The sequence below is a fragment of the Salvelinus namaycush genome, chromosome 1 (genome assembly GCF_016432855.1).
Source record: "Salvelinus namaycush isolate Seneca chromosome 1, SaNama_1.0, whole genome shotgun sequence".
Taxonomy (NCBI): domain Eukaryota; kingdom Metazoa; phylum Chordata; class Actinopteri; order Salmoniformes; family Salmonidae; genus Salvelinus; species Salvelinus namaycush.
The window spans coordinates 37,405,945-37,417,956 of record NC_052307.1 but is presented as its reverse complement, the minus strand read 5'-3'; the positions used below and the strand labels follow the sequence as shown (position 1 = coordinate 37,417,956).

Here is a 12,012-nt window from a genome sequence, read left to right as displayed (position 1 = left end):
CAATTCATCACAATCACAATAGTTTTTGTGTGTTTTAATCATTTTAAGCACTCCCTTACTGACCTTTGCCCTTTGGCCTCTGACAGTGCACCCTGATCCCCCGGTGGCCCTGAACTGGACGCTGTTGAACGTCAGCCGGTCGGGCCTGAACTATGACATCATGGCGAGCTGGGAACCCCCGCCTTCGGCTGACGTATCTGTTGGATGGTTGACACTGGTGTACGAACTCCAGTTCAGGAGGAGGAACAGCTCACACTGGAAAGTGGTGAGTCACACATAGACACACTCACACACATACCCTGACTGCACTTCCGGCCTATTGCCCAGCGGCCTCTGCAGTTTTGAGTGCTAGACCACACTGAAACTCTGTCGACACCATAACAAGAAGAGAGATCCTGTTGTTGACTGCCTCAATCAACGACAGAGCCAAGTTTGTGTTTGTGGCATAGACGAGTGTTTATGGAATAAAACGTCATTTAATGTATAAGAGGGAGACATAAACCTTTTATTTTAACATTTCGTAGCTTTCGATCGTATTCCTCTCTTACAAACGTTTTTTGCCTCTGTCTCCCGCTCTCTCTCAGTTGGAGCATGAGTTTGGCACTCAGAAGTCAATCTACGGCCTTAGTACAGGAGAGGAGTATGAGGTGCGCGTGCACTGCTCAATGAGGGCCTTCAATAACTTTGGGGAGTTCAGTGATGCCATCTTTGTCCATGTGTCAGAGATTCCCAGTAAAGGTGAGAGGTCAGGGTCAGGGCGGCACGGGTTGGGGTAGAGAGGAGGGACAGTGTTGTTTACACAAAGAACAAACATGGCAGCCATCTTGCGCAAGGAACACACTTATCCGGGATATGGTAGGATTACCACATAATGCTAATAGTTAAATCATTGTTATTTATTGATTTGGTGATGATGATGATCCTGTTCTAGAGTCCACGTTCACTGTGATTCTGGTCCTGATCTTCGGTGCTGTGGGCGTGGCCATTTTCCTCATGCTCATCATCTTCTCTCAGCAGCAGAGGTGAGGACAAACAAACAAACACAAACGCACACGCACTTCCGTCATCTTCATCTCCTCTCTCCCTCTTCCTCTCAGACTTATGGTGATTCTTCTGCCTCCTGTCCCTGCACCCAAAATCAAAGGGATTGACACAGAACTACTTAAGGTAAGACTAAAAACACTGTGTGCATGCATGTGTGTGTGCGCGTGCATTTTGTCTTGTGAGTAGGTTTGATCAAGTACACTATATATACAAAAGTATGTGGACACCCCTTCAAATTAGTGGAATCAGCTATTTCAGCCACACCTGTTGCTGACAGGTGTATAAAATTGAGCACACCGCCATGCAATCTCCATAGACAAACATTGGCAGTAGAATGCCCTTACTGAAGAGCTCAGTGACTTTCAACATGGCACCGTCATAGGTCAGTTCGTCAAATTTCTGCCCTGCTAGAGCTGCCACAGTCAGGTGTATGTGCTGTTATTGTAAAGTGGAAATGTCTAGGAGCAACAACGGCTCAGCCGCGAATTGGTAGGCCACACAAGCTCACCGAATGGGCCCGCCGATGGCTGAAGCGCATAGCGAGTAAAAATCGCCTGTCCTCAGTTGCAACACTCACTACCGAGTTCCAAACTACCCCAGGAAGCAACGTCAGCACAAGAACTGTTTGTCGGGAGCTTCATGAAATGGGTTTCCATGCAGCCGTACACAAGCCTAAGATCACCATGCGCAATGCCAAGCGTCGACTGGAGTGGTGTAAAGCTCGCCACCATTGGACTCTGGAGCAGTGGAAACGCGTTCTCTGGAGTGATGAATCCGACGGACGAATCTGGGTTTGGCGGATGCCAGGAGAACGCTACCTGCCCCAATGCACAGTGCCAACTGTAAAGTTTGGTGGAGGAGGAATAATAATCTGTGGCTGTTTTTCATGGTTCGGCCTAGGCTCCTTAGTTCCAGTGAAGGGAAATCTTAACGCTACAGCATACAATGACATTGTAGACGATTCTGTGTTTTCAACTTTGTGGCAACAGTTTGGGAAGGCCCTTTCCTGTTTCAGCATGACAATGCCCCCGGGCACAAAGCCAGGTCCATATTGAAATGGTTTGTCGATTGGTGTGGAAGAACTTGATTGGCCTGCATAGAACCCTGACCTCAACCCCATCGAATACCTTTAGGATGAATTGGAAAGCCGACTGCAAGCCAGGCCTAATCACCCAACATCAGTGCCCGACCTCACTAATGCTCTTGAGGCTGAATGGAAGCAAGTTCCAACATCTAGTGGAAAGCCTTCCCAGAAGAGTGGAGGCTGTTATAGCATCAAAGGTGGAGACCAACTCCATATTAACGCCCATGATTTTGGAATGAGATGTTCGACGAGCAGATGTCCACACACTTTTGGTCATGTAGTGTATTTAGTATGTGAAAATAAGTTTGTTATGGCTCAGACAGAGCGCAATACAGATTATTATTAATTTAAATCTCAGGCTCTTGTCTAAGTGTCCCTATGAACAGTAAATAACACATTGTAATATGCTGGGAATTGACATGATCAGGGCACGCTCAAAGAAATAGAATCTAGATTCTATTTCTATGGGCAAGCTACACTAATGCAATAGGCTTTGTTTGTAAAAAATTAGGGCTTGGCAATGAAATGTGGTACAAGATGATTGAAGCGCTTGCCGTACTTGAATTCAGAGCTTAGACATGTAAGTACCTCTGTCTCAAACCCGTACCCTCCTCACAAACACTCTCTGCCTCTATCTCTCCCTCTGTCACATCCACGCCCTATCCAGAAGGGAAAGCTGAATGAGCTGAACTTCCTCCTGAGTGTTGGTGGCATGGGGAGTCTCCACCCCTTCCCCCCTGACCTGTACCAGGACGAGTCCTGGATGGAGTTCATCGAGCTGGACGCAGACGAGCCTGAGCCTGGGGAGAAGGAGGACAACCTGGGCTCGGACACACAGAGACTGCTGAGCCTGGGTCACAACAACCACCGCACAAACCATGGCTGCTCTCACACCCTCAGGTATGGATATGTTTGCAAAGCTACTGGTCATTTACCAAAGTTACCGGAATAATCGATGGTAATTTTGGTAATTTTTACTTTTTTTTTGTATTCAAACAGTATATACAGTAGTATTCATTTTGTATGTCTGTGTCATATTGTCCATGAGTTTCCAGTAGATGGACCATATGTTTCAAGAGAAAATAGCCTAATTAATGAAAAAAGTGTCTAATCAACAATGGCATTATTTTCAATTAACTCTGCAACTCTATCAACTATTAACTCTTTTGACAACTGCCAACAGTCTGGCGCCAAAACATTTACAAAAAAGATGACATATTGACATAGTAAAATAAATGAAAGTGTGTAAAAAAATAAATATATATATTTAATGCTGAAACCAGATTGCGAATTAAACCGGGTCTCTTTTGGGTGCGCGTGCATAGATGTATTTTTTATGGACCTAATATTAAAGACGTATTTTAAAGGTAAAAATGTATTACCTTTTAATGTGGCATAAACCAGTCATAATGTTTTCATCTGATTGTCAAACAAATCACTTCAAAAAGTAGGCTACCTGTGCATATTTGTCCATTCCAAAATAATTACAGTATCCATACAATGCACTGGATGCATATAATAGGCCTACATAAGTTGAATCAAAACAAGTTTAGACCCTAACATTCCCTATACTTTCACTGCATTTTTCTGAAAAAAAGTAAATTGCATTTACTTGCGTTTACTCATCACTAGGCCTACACCACTGCTGGTAGCCCACCCTCTTAGCCGAGGCAATTTTACACACATGAACACATACAGAACAGGTAGCCGACATTCAATACAGTAGTTGAATGAAAACATGTTTACACACTATTTCATGAGTTGTTCATAATTCATGAGTTGATCGCTTGGAGTCTTCACAGATTGTGTGACACAAAACACTCTCTTTCTTTCCTGACACGAATTACATTTATTAGTGTTATTTGTCATTATTAAGCATTTAACAATTGACTTCGAACATTGAACATTAAACCCTGTACGAATCCTGGATCTTGGAGATCTCGGAAAATGCACTAAGTGTAACTATGCCTACGTAACATTGAATTATGTTTTGCCGTTAAAACAGTTCTCATGGGCACACAAATCCAAAATAATGTATGCTTCTAACCGAAAGAGTCAACTGTAGGCCTACTGTTATTAACGTATACTTGTTGGATAGATTGGATGCGCATTCGTGTCTAGCTATAGGCTGCTGTACATTAGGAAAGTGTAGACTGGAGCCTCTTATGGAGGCATGAAGCAGCTCTTACAGTAGCGATGACAACTGGAATGGTAACTCTCTTTCCTCCTCTCTCTCTCTCGCTCTCTCGCTCTCTCGCTCTCTCTCAGCATCCCTGATATTGACTATGATCCAGAGCTGCCTGACCAGGAGACCCTAATGTTGATGGCTGCCCTCCTGTCCAGCCAACCTGAAAAAGTTGAACCCTGCCTGGGGAACCGGCGGAGCCACTCCAACCCCCCGGCCATAGAGGTGCTGGAGGTCCCATGCCCAAGGCTCCAAGCTCCAGGCTTAGCTCCAGAGGGAGGGGAGAGGCCCCTGGTCCAGACCCAGCTGGGAGGCCCTCATAGCTGGGTCAACATAAACTTCTATGCCCAGGTCAGCGATGTAATGCCCGCCGGAGGGGTGGTGCTCTCACCAGGCCAGCAGGTCAGAGCCCCGGAGGACACTCCAACAACAGAGGAGGATAAGAAGAAGATTGGGAAGATGGAAGGAGGAGAGGAGGAGGAGGAGAGGAGAAATAAGAAGTTGCCGTCTCAGCTGCTGGTGGTGGATCCTGAGGCTGGGGGCTACACGATAGAGAGCAGTGGCCGGCAAATCAGTACCCCTGACCCCTCCTCACCCGGGAAGGTTTACCACGCCTTCCCCCCACCTCCCCCCTATCTCCTGCATACCACCCCCCTAGGGGACTACCAGTCCCCGTACATCCTTCCCAACTCCCCTGCTCAGTTCCTGCCCCCTGTTTTGGACTACACTGTGGTTCAAGATATTGACTCCCAGCATAGCCTTCTCCTCAACCCTCCTTCCCCCCAGAGGTCCCCCTCCTGCCCCCCACAACCCCCCTCCAAGCACCTGCCCACAATGCCCATAGGGTACCTCACCCCGGACCTGTTAGGTAAACTCTTGCCTTAAAGAAAAAAACACCTCCCAGGAGGCCTTGGGGCGTAGAGGTCAGAGTTCACACGCCAGGAAGTCAGTAATCATACCAGAAAGACAGTCTTGTTCTACCTGAAACCAAATATGTTACGGGACAGACAGGCACGATGTTTGTTTGAGAGGGGGATGGAAGGGAAGCTGGGAAAGAGAAACGTTTAGATGTTGTGTTTGGGTTTTATATAAGTGATACTGGAACTTGAGGAAAGAGTAAATTGGCCTTTCTGGTTTGACTTAGCTTAAAGAAAGACTTGTGTTGAACAAATCTTAGTGTGCTCTGTCTGACTAAGACCGAGACTCCCAAAAACCCACTATCTGAAACCTTTAAATGCCCAGATTTCTAATATAACGTTACACACAGATGAACGTATGCACCACATATACGCGGGCAGACAAGCTCAGACATGATTTTAGTTGTATGTTATCTGACGCTTTAAGGTATCTATCCCTTGACTGATTAGGTGCTATGTAAACAATTTCCTTGCAGACACACCCAGTCCCACCTTAATGTTTCCTACTATGATCGATTATAGAAATGTCAGAGAGAAGTGAGTACAGAAGCAAGCTCACATATGTCATATAACATATAGATGTTTAATACTGGAGCATATTGGCTTAAGTCTTAACTGTACTGTAGACGGATCAAGTAACAGAATGTAATGGAGAATAACAAGCAAATTTATACAATCACACACACACGCAGACATTTACATCATCGTTATCGCCTCATTAATTGACAGAGCACTTAAGTGTGCTGTTTGTCAAACTTACCGCCACAATCAGCGCAAAGTGACTATTGGTGACTATTGTTGTTCATTTAGCACTCGTTATTTTGCTATACGTTGCTTGCATTTTCATGCTTATATTTAGCTTTGAATTCTTGCGGCAGAGTCATCTAATCGCTACCAGACTGAGGTCACAGTATGGAACACAGCCATTAGACAACCTGTCTGCACTCAATGTGAAAACTCACTCTGATTACCATAATAAATGGAGAACAAGGCAGGTCATAACAGCGAACATGTTTCACTTGTGTAATGAGACATTAACGAGCACAGACTAGAGTCTCACAATACAGGAAAGACTGCTTTTGTATGTTCTACTTACTTTGCCTTCATTTTAACTGCAGGGACAAGAACTGAAAATGTGCAGAGGTACTTAGAATATGTCTTTCTCTCTGTGTTTCTGCTGTTCTCAATGTAGTTGCAATGCCAACGTTAATGTGCTGTCGCTTGCGCATTATGATAGTGGAATGAGCCTCTTTTGACGTAGTGAAACGTACTTAGACACTCAGGGTTTTCTATATGCACCCAACTTTGCAAACACACACACACACACGCAAGCACATACATACACACCATTTCAAAACGTGGAAAAGACAGTATCCACTTTGCTTTTGAGCTGACGTATACACACGCACACACATTGTTGTAAAAAAAAACTGGTGGTGAGTTGAAAATGTGCTAGTTTGTGTATCTGATCTGCATTAGTGATTGACAAGACGCTCCGTAGATACAGTAGATTATACGTGTATCATCAGAAGAAAGATCATCTTCATCCCGGAGAGAAACCGTCAGATCCAGTGGTTGCGTGAGGAGCTAGAGTATGTGTTTGGTGTTGGACATTGTACGGTATAGTCATAATTGTTCGTAGGCAATGAACGCTTTAAAGGTGGATGTGAACCTTTCAGGGCCATCATTATTGGAGAGTCTTGTCTCTGTGTATGACTGTGTTCATTCTGTCAGATCCATTCAGCGTATACACTCTTAGAAAAAAGGGTTCTTCGGCTGTCCCCATAGGAAAACCCTTTGGTTTCAGGTAGAACCCTCTGTGGAAAGGGTTCTGCTAGTTTTTTTTACCTTTATTTAACTAGGCAAGTCAGTTAAGAACACATTCTTATTTACAATGACGGCCTACCCCGGTTAAACCCGAACGACGCTGGGCCAATTGTGCGCCGCCCTACGGGACTCCCAATCACGGACGGATGTGATGCAGCCTGGATTCAAACCAGGGACTGCAGTGACGCCTCTTGCACTGAGATGTAGTGCCTTAGACCGCTGCGCCACCCGGGAGCCACTGCGCCACCTTGGAACCAAAAGGTTTCTACCTAGAAGCAAAAATGGTTCTTCAAAGGATTCTTCTATGGGGACAGCAGAAGAACACTTGTAGGTTCTAGATAACACCTTTTTTTCTAAGACTGTACAAACTGCATCACAAGGACTGAAAGCCTATCTGTAAGTGCAGAATATCTGTTACTATTTTGTGGTGTTCACTACAGGAGCTCTTGACCATTACGATTCGTAAATATGAAACATATATTATGCCGGCACATTAAGAATGTTCAGTTCAGAGTTCAATATGGACAATATCAATTTTCAGTTGTCAATCCAACAGTTCATGAATGATGATAAGTGTTTTTAAACAGATAATATCACAACACAACCTGCTCAAGTGTGCCATTCTCTGGCATGCTTATTCTCTCTCGCTCGCTCTGCTTCATTGAGAAATGATTAAGTGAACTGCTGCTGCTGCCATCGCTGATGAGACCAGCATGTAAACATTGAAACAGAAATCTACAAGTGCCGTAACAACTATGTGTGTTGTATTTTGTTTTGTTACTAATCAGAAATGTTGCTGCTAGGTACGTTTCACCGCCTGCATTCAGCCTTACCACGGGCGTATACAGGAGGGCGCAACTTCACAGAAGGTTCAGATCGAAATGCGTTGTCTTCAACAGACATCATTCTATGTTGTGTAGTAGAATATGAAAAAGTGTCAGCTCTATACATTGCCTTTCTATCTGCAACATTCTAAAACTTTGCAAACAACTGAATAAGCCAGAGGTGCCTCTGTGTATATACAGTATAAGGAAAGAGATATCAGATTATTTAAATAATTAAGTACTCGTATAACATTTGTGACAGGCCGGCTCAAACCAGTCTTATGTAGCAACATTTGAAATTGTCTTAGCTAACATTAGGCTATAACTAGCCAAGAAAATGGCTCTGAGATACGAAATAATAAGACCATCCACATAACGTTAGCTAGCGAGCCAGCCAGCTAACGTTAGCTAGCTAACAGCACACTTTAACTTGAAATAAAACCACTTTCTTTTTTTTGTTGAAAACTCTGTTTATTCAGTTTTACACACACAAGACAACACAAAGCAATATAAATAATATACTCAACTAGAAAAAATACAAATAATAAAATTTTAAAAATAGCTTTAAAGATACCATACTTTAGACAAGTTAAACACACCAGGTAGAAGGCTACAAAGGTTAAAGGGCAATCTATAGTACAGGGACAGAGCAAACACCTCACCATTGTTCCTGTAAACAGTCAAGGGATAGGGGTGGAGAAATGCAACCACTTACAGACCGTCATGGCCACAGACCGACCATCCACTGAACCAAAAATAAAAGGTTTACAATGCTTTAAAATAAAAATAAATGAATAATAATAATTTTATGTAAGCGTCAACAAATGTTTTATTTATTTATTTTTTATTAAAAAAAACAAGCTCACATTTTAGTCTCTGACCGGGCAAGATGAACAAGGCATCCGCAGGTCACAATCAATAAGCACATCATCAACCTTAATGCCTCCCCCCCAGAAAAACCACTAAGAAATGCTCATCCAACCCTTAAGTCACAGGGGGGTCAAATACAGACTTATTTTTGTTTTAATATGAATGCCATCAGAGGATGGACTGTTTAAAGTAAGACCGGAATGGAGCCCAAGCCTCATAAAACAGTTTGGGGTTCCCACGTGTATTGAATTACATTTTTTCTAGATAAAACCACTTTCTGTCAAAATAGAAACGTGTAATATCTGAAAATGTAGCTAGCTAGACTATCTTACCTGTATACATCATGATTCATGGATGGACCCATCTCCTGTCGGATGCCATGGTTGCCCTTAGTTTGAAGATGTAATCCAGAGACAGGTGGTTTCTCCAGCTCCTTAGCTATCATACTCGAATTCCACTCATTTCAAAACTCGGTCCTCCAGAAAGTGGAGAGCAACAGTTATGCAGTTTTACTACTCGATACATTAAAACAAAAGCCGTGTTAGACAGGACTACCTAGACATACTGACCAGCTCAAATAGACAGAAGCGTGCTATATGGCAGACCAATCCAAACTCATCTCTCGGCATGTCCAGCCCACTCATTATCTCAGCCAATCATGGCTAGCGAGAAGGTTGCTGTCTTTTTCTGTGGCTAAACCAACTAGGCTCGTAATTTAACAATTTATTTGTATTTACAGATGGCATACAAGTTTGTTATTAAGGCATATGAAAGTTCATACTGTATGTTCGAGAAGGCATTTCAGCCCCCCAAAATTATTTTTGATTAAAAAAATGGCTCTCATATGAAGTAGTGACCTGTGACATACGCCTAGTTTCCTGAAACGGGTCACATTTATGGATGTTTGAAAGTTACAGATATAGGAAGAGAGAACGGAGAACAACTCTATTCAAGCTTACGAGACATCTGTTTACCATTTGTGCAGTGGTGGAAAAAGTACAACATGATCATACTTGAGTAAAAGTAAAGATACCTTAAAAGAAAATTACTCAAGTGAAAGTCACCCACTAAAATATTACTTGAGTAGACGTCTAAAGGTATCTGGTTTAAATGTACTTAAGTACAGTGGTGGAAAAAGTTCTCAATTGTCATACATGAGTAAAAGTACAAAGTAAAAGTAAATGCTATACATGAAATTCCTTATATTAAGCAAACCAGATGGCACAATTTTCTTATTTTTTAAAATTTTATTACGGACAGCCAGGGGCACACTCCAACACTGACATAATTTACAAATGCAGTATTGGTGTCTAATTATTCCACCAGATCATCAGGCAGTAGGGATGACAATGTTTTATATTGATAGGTGCGTAAATTGGACCATATTGCTCTCCTGCTAAGCATTCGACATGAAACGAGTACTTTTGCGTATCAGGGAACATGTGTGGGAGAAAAAGTAAATACACTATATGAACAAAGGTATGTGGGCACCTGTCATATATCTATATTTTGTTTCTCCCTGTCCATATGTTGTATTTCAGACTAAATCAAGTATCTGAATTATCTATCATGAATGCATAGCAGAATCGGTTTTTACATTGCAAACTCAGCAAAAAAAGAAATGTCTCCTCACTGTCAACTGCGTTTATTTTCAGCAAACTTAACATGTGTAAATATTTGTATGAACATAACAAGATTCAACAACTGAGACATAAACTGAACTAGTTCCACAGACATGTGACTAACAGAAATGGAATAATGTGTCCCTGAACAAAGGGGGGATCAAAATCAAAAGTAACAGTCAGTATCTAGTGTGGCCACCAGCTGCATTAAGTACTGCAGTGCATCTCCTCCTCATGGACTGCACCAGATTTGCCAGTTCTTGCTGTGAGGTGTTACCCCACTCTTCCACCAAGGCACCTGCAAGTTCCCGGACATTTCTGGGGGGAATGGCCCTAGCCTTCACCCTCCGATCCAACAGGTCCCAGACGTGCTCAATGGGATTGAGAACCGGGCTCTTCGCTGGCCATGGCAGAACACTGACATTCCTGTCTTGCAGGAAATCACACACAGGACAAGCAGTATGGCTGGTGGCATTGTCATGCTGGAGGGTCATGTCAGGAAGGTTACCACATGAGGGAGGAGGATGTCTTCCCTGTAATGCACAGCATTGAGATTGCCTGCAATGACAACAAGCTCAGTCCGATGATGCTGTGACACACCGCCCCAGACCATGACACACCCTCCACCTCCAAATCGGTCCCGCTCCAGAGTACAGGCCTCGGTGTAACGCTCATTCCTTCGGCGATAAACGCGAATCGGACCATCACCCCTGGTGAGACAAAACCACGACTCATCAGTGAAGAGCACTTTTTGCCATTCCTGTCTGGTCCAGCGACGGTGGGTTGGTGGCCATAGGCGACCTTGTTGCCGGTGATGTCTGGTGAGGACCTGCCTTATAACAGGCCTACAAGCCCTCAGTCCAGCCTCTCTCAGCCTATTGCACACAGTCTGAGCACTGATGGAGGGATTGTGCATTCCTGGTGTAACTCGTGCAGTTGTTGTTGCCATCCTGTACCTGTCCCGCAGGTGTGATGTTCGGATGTACCGATCCTGTGCAGGTGTTGTTACACGTGGTCTGCCACTGCGAGGACGATCAGCTGTCCGTCCTGTCTCCCTGTAGCGCTGTCTTAGGCATCTCACAGTACAGACATTGCAATTTATTGCCCTGGCCACATCTGCAGTCCTCATGCCTCCTTGCAGCATGCCTAAGGCATGTTCACACAGATGAGCAGGGACCCTGGGCATCTTTCTTTTGGTGTTTTTTAGAGTCAGTAGAAAGGCCTCTTTTTAGTGTCCTAAGTTTTCATAACTGTGACCTTAATTGCCTACCGTCTGTAAGCTGTTAGTGTCTTAACGACCGTTCCACAGGTGCATGTTCATTAATTGTTTATGGCTCATTGAACAAGCATGGGAAACAGTGTTTAAACCCTTTACAATGAAGATATGTGAAGTTATTTTGATTTTTACGAATTATCTTTGAAAGACAGGGTCCTGAAAAGGGGACCTTTCTTTTTTTGCTGAGTTTATAAGAATTGGACAGGGAGAAACCTGTAAGAAACATTCATACAGAGTATTTTGTATATGGTCATACAGTATAGATACAGTAGTCCAAGTATTATTTCAAGACATAAGCCAATATCTTGCTGTAACTAAACTCTGTGTTGTCTTTTGCTTTTCTACAATCCCATGTCATCTGTG

At 43.4% G+C, this 12,012-nt stretch overlaps 1 protein-coding gene across 3 annotated transcripts in view; it reads left to right on the top strand.

Annotated features, from left to right (window-relative positions):
* LOC120043322 (growth hormone receptor-like) overlaps window positions 1-7,070 on the top strand; it is an 82,081-nt gene extending 75,011 nt beyond the window's left edge. For all 3 annotated transcript variants that reach the window (XM_038987974.1, XM_038988075.1, XM_038988010.1), the window contains 6 exons: window positions 87-265; window positions 585-738; window positions 932-1,022; window positions 1,098-1,167; window positions 2,796-3,028; window positions 4,397-7,070. In XM_038987974.1, coding sequence (XP_038843902.1) covers window positions 87-265; window positions 585-738; window positions 932-1,022; window positions 1,098-1,167; window positions 2,796-3,028; window positions 4,397-5,198 — 1,529 coding nt within the window. In that variant the 3' untranslated portion in view covers window positions 5,199-7,070. The remainder of the gene's footprint in view (window positions 1-86; window positions 266-584; window positions 739-931; window positions 1,023-1,097; window positions 1,168-2,795; window positions 3,029-4,396) is intronic.
* The last annotated feature ends 4,942 nt before the right edge of the window (window positions 7,071-12,012 follow it).